Consider the following 18,960-nt stretch of genomic DNA (forward strand, 5'->3'; position numbering starts at 1 on the left):
CAGTAATGTATTATAAGATATATTATTTAATATTGCATTAGTGTTATAATATACTATCTAGATCAATCTACAGAGTTAAGAAACAAGAGCAGTTTGTCTCAAATTTGTACAAATTGTAAACCAATTAAATTCAAGAAACAACTTTATTGTAAATTATCTACATTTATTAAAAAATAAACTTTTTCAAATATATTTTTTTCAATACCTTGTGTATTGCTCGATCCAATTAACTTTTTTATTAATTAATTTTACTTAATATTAATTAATTATTAATATTAAGTAAATTTATATAAATATATATTCATTTTACGTAATTTTCCTAATTTTCTAATACATACATTTTATTTTTGTTTCTTGATTAACAAACATTAAATTTATTTATGAATTTCTTCATTTAAATGTCATCATGATCCTAGAACTGTCAGCAAAATCGTAGTTATATAAATGCCTTATATTCCAGATTTAGAAAAAAACTTTATTTATAACTAAGCCAAGTATCTAATGATATACGTTATACTTATCAAGTTATGACATAAAGTGTCAAAAAAATATTTAGCGGCTCTCGCGTAAAGTTGAAGCAAATCACATTCGTCGTTGTTCTACGATCACGACGTTTTAGGAACATAAATAAATTGCGTACGCAATCACACCACACATTCGCACTTACAAACCCACACCCGGTCCATTTCATACGTTATTGCGAATCAAAATACATTTCTAGTTACGTATAAGAAAATTTGTTTCGATAAATTCGACATGATCGTAGAAAAAAACGCATGTGATTTTTTCAAATTTACATGAAAGCGGTTCAATTTTATTTTTACAATTTATGTCACAACTCTAAAGGTACAAAAGTATATCCTCTGATACTAAGGTTAGTTTTATTAATATATATATTTGTCAAACCTAGAATATAAACCCTTTATAAAACCTTTCGAATATCAAATATAATTGAATGTCGATGTTACATTTATCCCACATCCGTCGTTGTCCTACGATCATTGCGATGTCTTAAGCCATATATTTTTAACGTTTTTTTGCTTTTTAAAACGCGTGCTTTTTATTTCATGAATTTTCTTTTTATGAATTGGTGAAGATTTTGTATCCGTTTTGTCCGGGGCTGTCTATTATATAAAAGGTTCCCACTTGATAAATTATTTAGTCTAATAGCTACATTGTTTATTAGATGAACGTTATTTGTAGTAGAATTGATTGTGGTAGAATCTGAAGAAACCTGGAAAGAAAGAAAAAAAACTATTAGATTTACATTTATGAAAGTACAAAAAAATTACAAATTGAGTCATTTTTGCACACATTTACGCTTATGAAAAGAAAATTGACATAATTACTCAATTAAAAATATAAAGCACAAATTTTGTTTGTGTAAAATCTACTTCCTCACGTAAGAGAGTAGGTACTCACATTATAACATTACTTTCAAGAAGTGGATAATGGAGGTAGGGTGCGCACGGATTAAGGGAATGGATCTGATCAAATAGTTTTAAAAAATTATTTTATTTGTTCAGTAAGTTATGTGATAAATGTAGAAGTAAAATTTGTTTGAGTATATATTAAGAGCATGTATCAAAACTATATAAAATGTTTCCCTTTGCACGTGACACCCCAGTGAAGGAACATAATGTTAGAAAAAATTACAAAAATTGAAAAAAAAATCATCATTATTACTGTAGGATAATATTATTAACATAATAATAAATATTTCTTTTATTAAATATCATGGTAACAAAACATTTCAATAAACTCCAGCATTTTACAGACCTTTTGTAAAATGCCTCAACTCCACTCAATTCGTAATATAATAGGAAATACAATGTTTTATTTAAACTTGATTATTTAAAGATCACACACACATTTAAGTAGATACATGCATAAATTGATTGAAAAAATAGTAAAGCGAATATTTGATTTATAAAATGATTTTTAATTTTTTTAAATTTGCGAACACTTATAAATTAAAATATTAAAAATATAATTATTGTATTTTAATCTATTAAGAAAAACAGCTTCCAATAATTTTATAATATACCCCCTTACTATATACTTATTTCAAACCCTGTAGCATAGAGTTTGATATTTTTAAAAACCATAATAGTTCGACGATGTCCCAAGAGCGATCAAACTGGTTATTTCTTTATCAAACTAAGTCGAGCAATGTCAAAGTCACCATAGCATCAATCAAAAAAATATATTTAAATCATATTATAATAACAATGATTTTCCATCGAGAAATTCCAATAACTAGTTTAAGTATTCTAACAAAATGCTTCACAAAACGCATTGCAATCTTTATAGATCAATAATTAGAACGAAATAATATTTTTATTTAAATGGAAACTGATTGCGGCATCAATCATAAGGTAAAATTGAAATTTTCCTAATGTACAACGTCTGACACTAATACATAATTACCAATATAAAAATAATATTTCTTATTGCTTTCCCGCGAAACAATCTGAACTCTTTGTTGTGCGCATCTTAAACCACGGGGATGAATAATTATTCTGATGAACGAGTATGTATAATGAATGAGTACCTGGCGCCATCTGTCCGTGGGAGTTGGGAAGAGATTATTAATTTAGTTCTCCCGCCACGCCACGTGCGGGAGCTGTCCATCCGAAAAATGTGAGCAGTGAGTGCCCAACAAAGGGCAGTCGACCACTTAATTAGACGTTAGTATTGCAGATCTCAATACGCCCCTTCACCATACCCCACGCTGGACGTAGGTAACGAATCAAGCGTACAACACAATAACCAACATAGTCGATAAAGCCATGCACAAATTATTCACGGTTTTTTTTTTCCTAAATAACACTTATATTTTCATCATCATCATTCCATGTCCACTCCCTAGTTGGCGGCCTCCGTGGTCAAGACGCTTGACTCACGCACGGTAGGTTCGGGTTCAATTCCCGGTGAGAACACAAAAAAATCAATGTGATTTTTCTCAAGCCTGGGTGTTCTGTGATGTAATTCACCACTGTAATAGGGCCTCTTGGCCCGTTGTGATTAATAAAAAAAACAATAAAAAACATTTATCAAAATGTTTGACCACAAATTTCATCACTTAAATATTAAATATTAAAAACCATAGGGTATCCATAAAAAACCTCCATGCATCTTTATCTGCTGCCAACTCATTTGCGTCCTCTCAATTCAGGTTTTTGTCCTGAAGTTCTGAAATAAGCTGCTGACAAACAGTCAGCACTGGGCGTCCAGGACGTCGAAAAACTGATGCCTTGTAAAGTAGGCAAGCGTAGTTAAGGCTCTCAGTAGGCATCCGCAGTATATGGCCTAGCCAACCGAATCGCCTCCGCTTGACGACAGTTGTTACCGGAGTTTGCTGCGTCCGTTCTTTTATTACTTTATTCCTCACAAAGTCAAACCACCGTACTCCCAAGATTCTTAGTACACATATTCTTAAAATTCAGAATTTTGCTGTTTTTGGCCCTAGTGAGGTATTACAATTCGCATCCGTAGAGGAGAATAGATGTTATGCATGCATTATATAGGCGGCATTTGGTTAAAACTGAAAAAATATCCTATCTCATAATAGCCTTCATACTGTTGAATGTGGCGCCTGCTACTTTTATAAGTTGTACTAACACATTTTTACGTATAAGTGAGTCAGATTTTTTTTTTCAAATTTAAAAATGAGTTATTGTTTGCTTTTAAGTAACATTTTTTTATTTATTTTTATTAATAAAACATATAAAATATTTAGTAAATATTATACTTCCAGGAGTTATAAAAAAAAAACTCATTTGGGACCGTAATAAATTATTTTATTTAATTACAAGCTTCAAAATTGAATGTCAAGTAGGCAAAAGTAAGCATTTTCGAAACCACTTTCTGTTCGCGGTCAGTCAAGGGAATAAAGCTGCAATAGCTGTTCGCAACATTTGCGGAATGTACGGTGAAAATGCTGCAAATTATTGACTTATTTGTTGTAAAATAATGAAGGAGAATAGATAATAGAGATAATAGAATTATTTCCTTCATTTGGAAAAAAACGGACATAACGTTTGTCACCATCGACAAATTACTCAATATTGTATTCTTCTTTATCATTATATTACAACAAATTCGTCAATAATTCATAAAATTTTCACCGCACAAATATCGCGATAGCAGCTTTGGCAGGTTTATTTCCTTGATTGAACGCGAATAGAACGAGGTTTCGAAAATGCTCACTTACGCCTACTTGACATTAAATTTTGAAAGCTTGTAATCAAATAAAATAATACGTGTAACGTAAAAACAAACACAATGTCTTATATAGCAGAAAAGTTTTCTTTCGAATGACGTTTAACCTTACCATTTGTTTTACTTTGGGTGTTCATTTTTAAATAAAAAAATCAAAAACGGTCATAAGTTGACACCCAAGATTAAAAAACCTTAGATTTAAAGTTTCTTTTTTTGAATTGTGGGTGTTTCAATTCAATTATCGTTTTTTGGTTAATTTGCGTTTTGTTGTTTTTGTTTAAATCGATGTATTAATAAAATTTATTCCATTGCATGTTTCGGCACAGGCAGTTTGAAATCTATTGCCTAATAATGAGACAAATTTAGCTTTTGAATCTAACAAGAATTTGGAGATGGACATAGGGCCTCACATTGTTTGAATTAATAAGGGAATAGAAGGGTATACTTGAAAACTTTCTCCACCCTTATTTAGGATTATGTATTATTAAACTATGAAATGGTCTACGTATATAAGACGAAATTATCAAAGACCGATTTAATTATTATTATTATCTAAAGTAGAGACACATTTCTGCCCTTAGTACGAGTACATATTATATACCTTCTCTCTAGTCTCTCTTTTCTCATTACCATCAAACCCTTATCCGCACCCGATAGTGCATAGAGCACTGCGTTATTAAATAAAATGCGGCGTATTGCGATCATCTGTCACGGGAAGTTTAGGTGATGTTACGCTCTAGGTACCAGTCTAAGGACAATGAAATACTACAGTGTAAAAACACCTTTAAGCGGACTCCTTAATTAAAAAAAGTTATATTTATTACAATGCTTAAAATATGTACACAAAAATAGGGAATTGTTTGGCAATAATTTAAATAGGACTAGTAGCAGATCAGAAAGTGTACTGTCGGTTCCAGGATGCAGAACTAAGTTCGCACAGAGACACTCTTTCCATGTTGGTCCAAGATCTTTAAATCTCCTACCTAAGGAAATACAAAATATAGAATCCCTTCCAAAGTTTAAAGCGGCTTTGAGGACTTGGATCAGCATGGAAAATACAGATATACACCTATTGTGAAAGAGTCGTACAACAGCATATTCTAAACTTTGATGTCTTAATTACATTGTTTATGTCATTTTCCTGTTATTTCTGTATGATTTTTAATGGCATTGCCATATTTGTGTTTGTATACCAAAAAATTCACCAAAAACAATAAAAAAGGAATGGCCCACGCTCAGACGTTTAAGTCTTTGTGGGCATTTTTTCCAAATTTAAGGCTATGTTTATTTTTAGAATATGTATTTTTTCTCTTTTTCTCTTCTAATGTTTAATAAATATAATGTATAAAATATGTAATTTAATACATACATAATATGTAACAGTATGGAAAAAAAAAAAAAAAAAAAGTATCGTTTACACCCAGATAATACAATAAATAGGACAATCTCGTCTTGTCGAGCTCTGTGAATAGCCTCGACCACGCAGGACAGAACGCTGGGACAATACGAAAATTCGGCCCAGTTGAACAAAATGAACACACGCCGGCGTTTTTTACGAGTCAGTTCACAAAAGTACACATTATTTGTATTGGAACTGTTTAAAGACAAATAAATATTAAAAAGGTTTTTTTCTGCCGCCATCTATGGCAGAAAAAGTGCACGGGAGCAACACGTAAACGTCGAGCAAATCGCTAAAGTCATTTGGTCCTGTCCGTGCCCGTTCACACGGAGACAATGTGGCCGCGCACTGTGGTGGAGGAAATCATTGTTCTGCGGAGATAGCCTGCCGTCTATCTCCGTGACAATGATATTTGATAGCCTCACATATTTACTCAGCCAACAAGTCATTTCTGCTTCTCAAATATGATTTATACTCTTGTAAAAAAAAAGTCAATTAAAAAAAAAAAACCCAGATTGACGAAGCGTAAAACAGTAATGTGCTGCAAAATTTTAAAAACGACTTTTACCCTGAACTAGGTAGAATAAGTCGGGTCCTGGGACAGAATAATATTATATCTTAAACGTGTAAACGATTCTTTAAAAACTAATATTCAATGTCAACCTTTCCAGGAACCGAACCCAGGACCTCAAGCATAGTAGACTACACTACAAGGCGGATGTTTCTCTACTCGATTTACTTTTTTAGGATTTTTATTCGAGAGCAGCCATTGTGTCATAAACACTCGTCCGGGATTTCGGACTCAATATGTTTAAACTATCTTATAGTTTGTAAAAAAAATAATGCAATATAATAATACTTGCTAAAACTACAGATTTTACAATGTTTATTTTCTTGGATTTTTTTATGCTTTCAAAGTCGTGTTCTTGTGGTTATTGTTTGCCTATTATGCGTGAGATTTCGCGTTCATTTATTCATTCATTTTTATTCCAAAAATAAATCAACATTCATTTATTTTTTTTAATATTACCTAACTGGGGGGTTATTAGTACCAAGGAAACTTAACAATATACTTTTGAAAACATATTTTTAAATGTGAGAAAATACAAAAAAGACTTTATATACAAAGATATTTTTTTAAATGTTTAGATAGTTTCATGTCCAAGGCATTTATGTTTATATTTCATTTTTTACTATATTTATTCCTGGTTGCCTTGAATTCTTTGTTTTAAAACTTTTTTTTCAGACTGCTATATTTGATTTCATTCTTTGGAAATCGCTGCAAGTCAATTTGGACATTTGCGTTTCGTGTTAAATAAACACGAAAGCTGAACGGAAACTTAGATTGTCATCTACACGGTTTGAATTATTTGGTCGGTGGAGGGGTGGTGACGATTCTGGTTCTCCCGGTCGGACTTGTTTCTTCCGGTTTACTAACAAGTGAATAAACTAAAATACCCTATCGTCGTCAGAATCGGGAAAATCAGATTGAGGGTGACAGACAAATTGACTGTACATACTTAGGTTGCTCTGACGGCAATAGGGGCATTGAAAGCAGTAAATGTAAATTCTTAAAGAAAGCGCGAATCTTTTGTAAACCAAATAAATTAGCGTTCGCGGAACAGACCGCAAAACCTTTAAAATGGATCCGGATAAATGGGTGGGGCTGGATTTTTAATGGCATCAACACTAAAAAAAAACTTCATAGTTAATTAATTAAAAAGTTTATAAATTAAAACTTTCAAAATATCAGTTGTTTTTTTATCAGTGCCTTCTTGGAGTTAATTAAAAAAAAAATTCTTCGACACTTGTATTTTTCATTTCTTTCCATAATTTTGGTATGATTTTTATAAAATAAAATATTATTTCATCTTTTATAAAATTTTCATATTAAAACTATCTCTAAACATTAAAATATGTTGTATTTATAAAAATTAGTAAATGCTACCTACCTCAAAACAGGTACTTTCTATACCTATTATAGACAGTGTCTTATATGTTGGCTTGTAATTTAATCAAAATGTAATTTAGCATAATTATAAAGCACCTATTTTTACTGAATTCTACCCTTTTTGCTTACAGCTTACACTAACCCTAGTGTATCTTGTTTATTTTGTTAAAATCAAATATTTAAAAAAATATAATATTTCATGCTAACCCAGGACCTTAAGCATGGTTATTATTATTATTACATTACACTACAAATCAGACATTTTTCTACTGGATTTTGGATTTCAGGATTTTTACCTGACAACGGCCATAATTCGAAAACACTAGAAGACTTTGATAAACCCCATCCTCGTTTCCAATTGCAATAATTGATCAGTAACCAAAGGAGGTCTGATTGTAGAGATGGAGTTGATTGTAAAGAAATATGTCCTAAAGCTAGCTCTCTAGCTCCCGCTGAATCTAAGTGATTTACCTTCGGCACTTTTCCGGTTGCCACGTTCCACGTAGCTCCGCCTACTCCCACGTCACATGACTAGCATAGTAGCGATGATCTGAAATGATCGCTATTTAACAGAACCCACAGAAAAGGTAACAAAAGGTTTTTCCGTCTATTTACCGTGCTTCTGATTTCAGGAAACTGCAGCGTGCAAGAAACGAACTTACACAAATCCTGATAGGACATGGTGGATTTGTGAGTTACTTGCACAGATTCTAAATATCGGAGATCATCACCTACCCATGCGATGATGTTACTCTCCAAGATGTCTCCCATCTGTTGATGCATTGTCCGTTTTTTAGTTTACAGAGAATGCAACTGGAGGCGCGATGCAAAAGTCTAAATGAGGATTTACACGATGTTCATGTAGCAATTAGTCATAAGTCAAGAGAGGTAACATTATACTTGAAAGATATAGTAAAGGCAATAAAAGGTATCAATGATAGCAGGACACCAAATGCCGAACACTCTTTAATCGGATTGGAAGGTCTGACGAATGACAACAGTTCGTCTTTTCCTGTCAATTTTATGTGGTTTCCTTATTACTATAGCAAATGCGGAGAAGCTCCTCAAACAGGCCACAGCCGAAACATTCCACCTGATTCTTACATATTATGATGAAGTTTTTCTTTGAAGTAAATTTAATAGAATACTGTTTTTGAAAGTAAACAAATAAATAACTATCGGTTTGAAGTATATATTAACCTTGCACATTATAAGCAAGGTAAAAAATATACTCCCATTAAAAAAAAAAGAAAAGCATAGTAGCGATATCTTGTGACAAGCGAGTACCACTGATCTTTTCACTTCTTTTACAAACAGAGAACTGTATTCTTAATCTGCTCGGGCACAGACTTGTACATAAATTTGTATAAATGTACTTCTAAATACATAAATGTGACATTATGGCCACACAAGAGTTGAAGTCAGACTCATTTTCTGTCTCTCGTGCACGATCAGAGTTCAACGCTGCAAGAATCATTATCATACATCAAGTCCTAATGACATCGTATTGTATAATGATCTAACATACAACGAATACGATTAAAATCCATTGTGTGTCATTTAATGAGAGGATTATTTATAAATTAATAAAATGCAAAATGATCTAAGGCCTGTCTCCGCATTGCTATAATTAACAGCATATTTGTAACAATGCAGATTATTGATAGAGATAATATTTGAATTAATAAGTGTTTTTCCTTACGGGTTTTCACTATTGATTTATACGAATTACTGTTTGGTTAATGAACGGTCCATTTATTTTATTACGAAGCAATATTGAGTACATTCTTATCTGTGACTATCTTCTCCAACATCCCCTTCTTATTGAAACTCGAGTGGGCTTATTCTACCTGCATTGTTCTGTTGGCCAATTTGCGCATAAGTTTAAATTATACACCCTCGTTCGGCATGTGGAGGGATGAACAGGCGATCGGAAGGGGTGGGAAATTTAAACCTAGGGTGGTTTAGTCAGGGGGTGGTCAGCGTCCGTCAAACACCCTCTTCAACTCACTCATTAGTCATATCAGTTCGACTAGAAAATTTATTTTATTCAAAACAATGCGGAACAATTTAATATATTGTTGAAACAAACAATTAGAGTATAATATTTACGTATATTAACATAATAAAGTAGAAAGTCATATTTTTAATATTATTGGGAATCAAATCAACTATTGATATAAATTTTACAAACATTTATAATCGAACTAAACATACAGCCTCACAATTATATACATTCGTTATATCCTCAATATCTTCAGTCACAAATCAGATTAACTTATATTTTTTAGATTTTCATATTTTGTACTCTCCTCCTTTGAAGGTTGTCTTCTTTTATCTTCATTTTCTTACTTAGCAATAACGATCTTTTATGTAAGCATCGTAAGTACCGTATTGCTTTTTAAAAAACTGCATTAATATATAAACTCTGTAAAAAAAACTCTAGTCCTATTGACTATTTTATTTAGTACACATGAAAGAAAAAACAGCGTCATCTCAATTAACATAATATAAAATAATCTCAATAAATATCAAATGTTTTTTACAGTGATTACATGATATTTAAATTCTTTGTCCTTGCAATGCTAAACGTCAGGGGGTAGCTAATCCGTACTTTTCTTATTATTTCTCCCTTTACATCTTGAATGACGGAGGTCTCCAATCTAAAATCTTTAAGATTCTAGACCTTTATCACTTATCTCTTGACACATTCAACCTGTTTCCATTTCCAATTGCTTGTGTCAGATTTAACAGAGTCAGATTTTATGAACCTGTCCATACTAATAGATTTTTACGGCTATTATATATTATGCCGAGACATTGTGTTTTTTTATTTTCTAGACCTCCGCTGAGTAGGGATTTTTTCTAAAATGTTTTATCAATCAACCACAACCGAAGTTTGAATAAATCGTTTTATAATTATCTGAATTAACATAGGTAAAAAAGCTATACGAGCACTCGTACACATAGCAAATGTAAATGTAAACCGGCAATTACATATTTCAGAAAGACTTTAAATTATATTGCATTATAATTTATCTTTATTTTAAAAACAAAAGTTTACCATTGCCGGACAGGCGCCGGGGCGCGCAAAACTAGCTTTGCAGGTTCGATTCCCGCCAGTTGTAAGAAATATATCCAAGAAAGATTTTTTCTCAATTGGTCTAGGTGTTGTGGTATATTTTTCATAACTTCTTTCCATATTCTATTTTCCACTTGCTAAAAAGCATCTAAAGAAGAGGCTTAGCGGGTTATTCCGTCAAAAAAAAAACATTTTTATTTTATCCATAAATATTTTCTATTTTTGCACATTTACGCCTTAAAATAATTCATATTGGTTTGATACGATCTCGATTCAGTTTATTTTTATATGACACGTTATGTTTGTGCATTAAATAAATATTTCATTCACGTAATATATTAATTTTACAAAAAAATCCCATCTGAGTCCGGCGATTTAGTACCTACTTGTTTTTTTTTTTTAATAAATATTTTCGTTCTTATGATTAACCCAAATATTTGATTTGAGGGCTATTTTCAATGAGTTGTAAATAACTCACTACCAGAAAATGGGAATCAAGTTAGGGTAGAGTGGGATTCGAACCACATACCTTTGATCTGTGAGTCCGAGGCACTAACCACAGGACCACAACTCTATACTTAAAAGAGCAATATAATAATATTAAAACAACCCGACTTATAAATATTTTGCTTGCAATATTGTTATTTTTTGCACCACAATAGTTTAAGACCATAAACAAAACATTATATTCAAAAATGTTTTTTTTTAATAAATGCAATTAAAATGTTCGGGGATGATCCACGTTTGATTTGATTATCAGTCGAAACGACGCGTTTGAAGCGTGTATGACGACATCACAAATTTTATTTTTAATCCATGAACATCAACCCCTCGTTTCGAAAATTCGAACACAGCACCCTTTTCACCCGCATCCTGTGACTCCACGTGTCACGATTGTGACATGCTTTCCCGCCAAATCGGCACTTTGCTTTTTGTCACAGATATTCAAATCTCGCTAATGCAAATACAATCCATCGGCGGGCTTTTTGTGACCGCATCATATTTCATCCATTAGTCGAATCTGTTCTGATGTTTTGTTCTCTAGTTTATTCCGAAGCCAATCTGTATTTTCAGAGATGTTTTTTTGTATATTCAAATGGGTCGGGCTTTGCGATTTAAGCTCAATTAGACAAATGGCATTGTGTTATATTTTTTTTTTTGAAAGGAATAACCCGCTAAGCCTCTATTTTGAGGCTTGTCAGCAAATAAAGGATATGGAAGGGGGTAATAAAAATTACACCACAACACCCAGACCAATAGAGATAAAAATCTTTCTTGGATTTTTCTCTTACAGCTGTTAAGAATCGAACCCGCGACGCCAGTTTCACAGTTGGCCGTCCAACCAACTGCGCTACGGCGCCTGCCTAAAGTACCTGCCTTAGTATAAGTATTTGGAGATAGCAAAAAACCACCTTCTGTTTAAATTAAATAGAAAGAAACGTTATTCATCACTTCAGCGAAGCTAGTAAAAGATATGTTTTATTTAAATACTCAGGCCGTTCAATATCGTGTTTAATTTCCGGTAAGTTCTTAAAATGTTAGGGTAATATCTGGGCGTTCTGTGTTGTATTTCACAACTGTAATTGGCGGTCCCGTAGTGTAATGGTCAGCGTATTTGCCAACCATGCAATTGGTCTCGGATTCGATTCCCGACATGGTTGACATGAAATATTTATTTAAAAGGGTGTTTTTACACTAGAATATTTTACACTAGTCCCTGGATTGGTACCTGAAGCGTAAGATTTATCATCTTACTTTCAATAAAAAAAATATCAAGATACGCTGCGATTAGTGTACGAAAAAGGATTTATGATGATGATGTGATAAGGCCCTTTGACCTGTCGTTGTACAGTAAAAAATGTTTTTTTTAAAATATTTATTTGGCAAACATATAGTAAATAATTTTGTTTTATATTAAATTCCTAAGGAGTTTTCGGAAAAGCTCATTTATTAATTTTATTTGCATATTTTCTCTCTCCCATTTGCAAGTGAAGTTCTATTATTTTTACAAGCGTTTATGTCGATATTTGAGCATAATGTAAGACTGGGGCATGCATTATTGATAACATTTTGAAAGGGATGCGGCTTTGGTTTGGCCATGTAGAGCGAATGGACAGCTAAAGAAAGGTTCTATGGATTTAAAATGCGAATATTGATAGATGCAAAAAACAAGGTTGATCGAGAAATACGAGTATATGGCATGGCCAAATTAAAAAAATACTTGAATGTGGCGCGTCAAAAGTCGGAATAATCGTCGTGCGTTCATGGGACGATGTATGAGTGTAGAGAAGGGAGGTATTTTTGAAAACACAGACTTATGTGGCATTCTATCTTTTCTTTCTACCCTTATAATGATGTGGCGTGGTTTGCTTATTAGTTCATTTTTTTTTGTACGAACCTATGTTTCACATGTTTCGCTGGATTTGCTTTGCGTATGAGAGATTGGCATCTCAATTATTCAATAATTTTATGTTAAATGAATATTACATAAATTCCAATTGAAAAATGCTCTAGTTATTTTTAAAGTTGATTTGAAAACACTGAGTTTTATTTTAATTTATGTAATTTAAGGAGGATTTGCAACAAATAGACTCTAAAATGTATGATGTATGCCTGGAGAGCGAATTGATGATGAACGAAAGTAAGTCAAAAGCGATGGTATTTGAAACGGGAAGTGGGGTTACTGACTATATTATAAATGGCGGCCTCCGTGGTATAGTGGTCAAGACGCTTGACTCACACACGGAAGGTTCCGGGTTCGATTCCCAGTGAGAACACAAAAAAATTAAATGTGATTTTTCTCCAGCCTGGGTGTTCTGTGATGTATTCACAACTGTAATTGGGTCTCCTGGCCTATTGTTGTGCAAAAAAAAATGAAAATTAAAAAAAAATGAAATGTGAACAACAAATTTCTTAAACAAGTAGAAGAATTTGTGTATCGAGGAAGCATGTTTTCAAGAGATGGATGAGAAGAAAAAGATATTGAAAGGAGAGTGAATGCGGGCAGCAAAATAAACGGCGCACTAAACACAGTAATTGCTCATAAAACGAGCACAGTAATTTTTATTTATTTTATTTTATTTTATTATTTTTTCACGCCCATAAGGCTTTTACATACACGAAAGTTATATAAAATATGAGTATATAAACAACATAAAATTTTAAAAAATACAATTTAAAGAAATACAAGATAGGAACAGTGTTAAGAAGTATAGTAAGTATAAAAATAAAAATTAAAAGATGGGTGTATTAACAACCTAAATTAAAAAAATACAATATACAGTAATAAAATATAGAACTGTGTTTAGAAGTTTAGTTGGTTTTAAAAAAAATAAAATTAATGTAATATTTTATTTTTTTTAATTTTTAAATAAGCTAAAGAAATGCAGTTAAATGTTTAAAGCAGCTAAGTACATAATGTTATAAAATACTGCTTAATGCTGATAAACCAATCGAAACGACCCCTCGACTATTGTCTAGTGGGTGACAAAATATAACATCTTTCTAGCATAAGGCCCCGGCTGTTATCAAAATCAAGTAGTAGAGAAACTTGGTTATAGAGGGTATGTACCTGTTATATAATGTACTAACATTGGTATTATGATTTGTGGTATTTGAAGTTATGTTCTGAATTTAATAAACTGGAGAGGTATTCACATTCCCCGTATCCAAAATGAGTTTTCGTTATCGATATCTCTTCTAATATCAAAAGTGACCGCTGGAATCAAAAGCATGGGGCTATATTTACCCACGTAATATACTCGAACATTCTTATTTGAAAAACACTACAAACTTTTATTGCAATCTTGGGATATTAAAATTTAGAAAAATAAGCATACCTCTTTTAAAATTGAAGTAACATTTTTCGGTATTTCATTAGAAATAATATTTTGAGAGGAACAATATTTTGAGTGTGTACAAATTTTCGTAAACAAGGACTGGATTTAACTCCCTGGGGAGCTGTTTATATAAACGTATTACAACAGAGATGAAGAACATTTAAGATAATGTCATATAGAAGTCTAGGCATCTACAGGGTTTATGACCTGTCAATGGCTGGTTTAAGTGGCCATTTTTTAACTTCACAAACATCAACAGCTGAAAGAATTTAAGGAAAATAGATGTTCAAATATGGGCAGAATAGTAAATGTTACACAGTGTGTTAAGTGGCCACTTAATCCAACCATTGACCTTACTCATAAACCTGTTATAAAGTTACGCCCAGGCATATTAGTAGAATAAGGATGGAAATATTATGCCCAGGCATAGCTTTATTCCAACTTTAAAGGAAAGCCATTAGATTCAAATAACTAAAAAATATTTCACAAAAAAAACTAACGAAATATTTTTATTTCACCACCTCGGGAGTCATTAAGATTAACAAATTACAACAAGATTAAATCCAGTATTAAGAACCAAAGAATTATGGATGTTTAAACATAGGCAAAATTGTGAATGGTTCACAGTGTGTAAAGTTGCCACTAAACCAGCCAATGACAGGTCATAAGCCTGGTAAATGTCTAGACTTCCATATTCCCTTCTTGAAGGTATTCTCCATCACTGTTGTAATTTGTTAGTATTAATATTTAACTTTGGTATGCGTCTCAAATAAGCAAATGAATGACTGTTCTTCGAACTTCATGATATATTACTAGTTTAATGTTGAAATTTATTCTATTGACGTATTTTTTTATTTAAAAGCTGTTGAATGTTTGTAATGCCTCGTGGCGTAATGGTCAGCGCATTTGCCTTCCAAGCAAGAGGTCTGAGTTCGATTCCCGACATGGTTGACATAAAATATTTATTTTAAAGGGTGTTTTCACACCAGAATATTTCATAGTCCCTGGACTGACACCTGAAGCATAAGAATGATCATCTTATCTTCAAGTAACAAAAAATGAACAAGATACGCTGCGATTGATGTACCAATGCAGTGCTCTATGCACCATCAGCTGCGGAAAGGGAATGACGATGATGATGATGAACGTATTTTTAGAGGAAGCGATGCGATTGTAGAAAAATCACATTTTTATATTTTATTAAATTCTAGAAATGTTTCTTGCTACTGTTATTTTAATCATGATTTTCATGATAGATCGCTTTAAAATTCAAATAATGTTTCATATTACAACAGAAATGAAGAACATTTAAGAGAAGGTTATTTATAAGTCTAGGCATCTACAGGGCTTATGACCTGTCAATGGCTGGTTTAAGTGGCCACTTTAAACACTGTGTAACATTCACTATTCTGCCTTTATTTGAACATCTATATTCCTTCAATTCTTTCATCTGTTGATGTTTGTGAAGTTAAAGAGCTGAAATCTTTATTTATGCGGGTGAGATTCATCTAATTGAATCATTTCACCTACATACTAGGCAACGCATGAAAATATTATTTTGTGTAAAGTGGCCACTTAAACCAGCCATTGACAGGTCATAAGCCCGGTAGATGCCTAGACTTCTATATTACCTTCTCTTAAATGTTCTTCATCTCTGTTGTAATATGTTAATATAAACAGCTCCCTAGGGAGTTGAATCCAGTCTTGTCTACAAAAATTTGGACAAACTCAAAATATTGTAAATAATGTTTCGTATATTATACTATTTGAACGTGTTTATAAATACAAAATGTTATTATTTATTAAGATGTACCTTTTAAATTTTGGCTATCCCGCATCACTAAATTACCAGAAATAATGTTTCGTATATTATGAAAGTACCTCTTCGAAATACTCGGCAGCTAACGTTATTTTTTGAATCTCCTGGCAGTCACAATTATTATTACAATTCACCAATACCTAGACTACACCGGCTAGGTAACGAGTATGGTGAAGTTGATATATTTTGTCTGTCTTTATATAAATATAGGTTAAGTATTCAAAAGGTTATAAATCAATTTATGTAAAATTTCTTAATATTTTTCTTTATTTACTATTTCTTTTTCTCATGTATCTCTTTAATAATGTATAAACTTATATGTATGTATATGTATGCGTTATATTTTTCTATGTACCATATACCTATGTTGGTACATTTCCTGATTTTTACTTATTATTATATCTTTTAGCTTTTCTTATGTTATCTTTTATTTTAACCAAATTTACATACTTATGTTTCACTGCTGCACTTAAATGTAATTTCTAAAATATGTAAAAGCCCATTGGGCGTGTAAATCAATAAATAAATAAATAAATAAATATTTTACTACATGAACGTATTTATAAATTCAAACTACAATGATTATATAAAATATACCTTTTAAATCTTGGTTATCCAGCAATACTTAATTACCAGAAAAGTGAAAAAAAAATCAAGGCAAATATCAAAATTTAACGAGATCAACAAACCATAAAGTTGTTTATCTTAATGTTTAAAGAAAGTGTGATTTTAGAAATTCGGAGTATAAAACTACAAAGCTTGTCTATGTATGTAATTAGACATGATCGCTTAATGTGTATGCAAAACATGTTAACAAATACATGTTATGCCTGTAAATAGTGCACTAATACTTCTTACGTGTACAGTCCTTTTAATGAACTTTGCTTATGTGTGTGTAACAGAACGTATTTAAATAAAATATTCTAGTGTGCCTTAAACACAAACAAAATGTGTTCGTTTACTTGGTTTACCGACACTAACACGTTAACACGGGCGTATTAAACATTCAAATGCAACTGTATCTACATAACTACGAATAAAGAATTGGAATGAATTTTAATCTTAATGTAAATAAATTATATTTGTGTATTTTATGTCGACCTGTGGTGTAGTGGTCAGTGCATTAGCTTACCATGCAAGAGGTTTCGGATTCGGTTCCCGATATGGTTGACATGAAATATTTTTTTTAAAAAGTGTTTTTTCACCAGAATATTTCATTGTTCCTGAACTGGCACCTGAAGCGTTAGATTGATCATTTTACCCTTCAAGTAACAAAAAAAAATTATCAAGTTACATTGCGATTGGCGTACCAATGCAGTGCACTATGCGCCATTTGCTGCGGAAACGAAATGATGATGATTTATTTATTATTTTAATAAATGCGTTAAAATAATGAAAATTTTCAGACATTTTAAAACATTTTTTTTATAACCAAATTTGACTTTATTGAGCATAAAATACTGGATTAAAAACTAATTGCAGGGTTCGTTGCTTGAAAATAAGGTAATAGCTTCATGCACATACGTATAATACCAGTCCAAGGGAATTTTGTAATATTGCATTGAATAACATTTTAAGGAAATATTTTGTTTGAATCTTATCAGAAATCGAATCCGAAACCAAGCCCCAGTTTGTTGTTGTCACAGTTTGAAAATAAAAGATTTTCTCATGCTTGTCGGTAAAGCCGATTCGATTTTCGCATATCAAATTTTCAACATTTGAATATAAAAAAATATTTGTACTCAGTTGCATTACACTAATTATGTGACAGACTAATTATAATTTCAATATTGACATTTGTGAATATAAAATTTGAGTTGATACCGACAACCATCGCATCGGTAAATTTCTTACTCGGGGTATAATGTAATACACCCTCATATTACTTTTAATATACTGCGATTGGTTCAAAAAAATAAAGTAACCTGATTTGATTTGTTTTTTATTGTGTTATTGTATTATGTTTCCTATTTTATTACAACTCTTGATTGAGTTCCATTTGAACAACTCGGCTGTTGCGTATATGAAAATAATATTCAGGTATCTACTAAAACTCTGACCGTTCCTGTTTTTTTCCTATTTCAACTTCATTATTTGTTTGGTTTATAGACGTTTGAAGAATTTTTTTATTTGCTCTTTATAATTTCGGCTTTGCTTGGATACCGGTCAAAGGCATCCAGATTGATTTTTATTTGATTAGTGGAGTGGACCTCCCCAACGAACGTCACATTTTATATAATGGGATGGGTTTATCATATCATATCAGGTATAAAATGGGGTCCATTTTACTTTGTTAAACAGTACTCACTCCCATTAGTACGAGCGTATATGGGATGGGGTATTGTTTGGATTTCAAAACAAATCTAATAAAACACGGGAGGGAGATGGTTTGGGTTTTCCTTTATTTCAAAACAATTTATTTAACTTAATTATCTTGTGTGGTAATATTCTACATAAATTTCAGTTTTCTTGGTTCGTTACTCGCATTTTGATTGCTAGTTTGTTTATGTAATAAAAATCACTATCCCATTATAAAAACCAAATCCATTCTTAGTTTGTGTGAATTCCTAATTAAGTTCTTTATTAAATTGACCACCTTTAACATTACTGTTTACGATGAGTTTTAAAATAAATCTGCAAGGGACA

The 18,960-nt window shown here is 31.9% G+C and overlaps 1 protein-coding gene across 1 annotated transcript in view; it reads right to left on the bottom strand.

Moving 5' to 3' along the window:
• Window positions 1-1,072: 1,072 nt before the first annotated feature.
• The window catches only part of LOC148279312 (uncharacterized), a 57,006-nt gene continuing 39,118 nt past the window's right edge, over window positions 1,073-18,960 (bottom strand). Inside the window, 1 exon segment of the mRNA XM_088230141.1 lies at window positions 1,073-1,234. Within this exon segment, the coding sequence (XP_088086267.1) occupies window positions 1,194-1,234 (41 nt within the window). The 3' untranslated portion in view covers window positions 1,073-1,193.

The sequence above is a fragment of the Micrasema longulum genome, unplaced genomic scaffold (assembly GCF_059751315.1).
Source record: "Micrasema longulum isolate JH-2025_06_02 unplaced genomic scaffold, ASM5975131v1 h1tg000732l, whole genome shotgun sequence".
Taxonomy (NCBI): Eukaryota; Metazoa; Arthropoda; class Insecta; order Trichoptera; family Brachycentridae; genus Micrasema; species Micrasema longulum.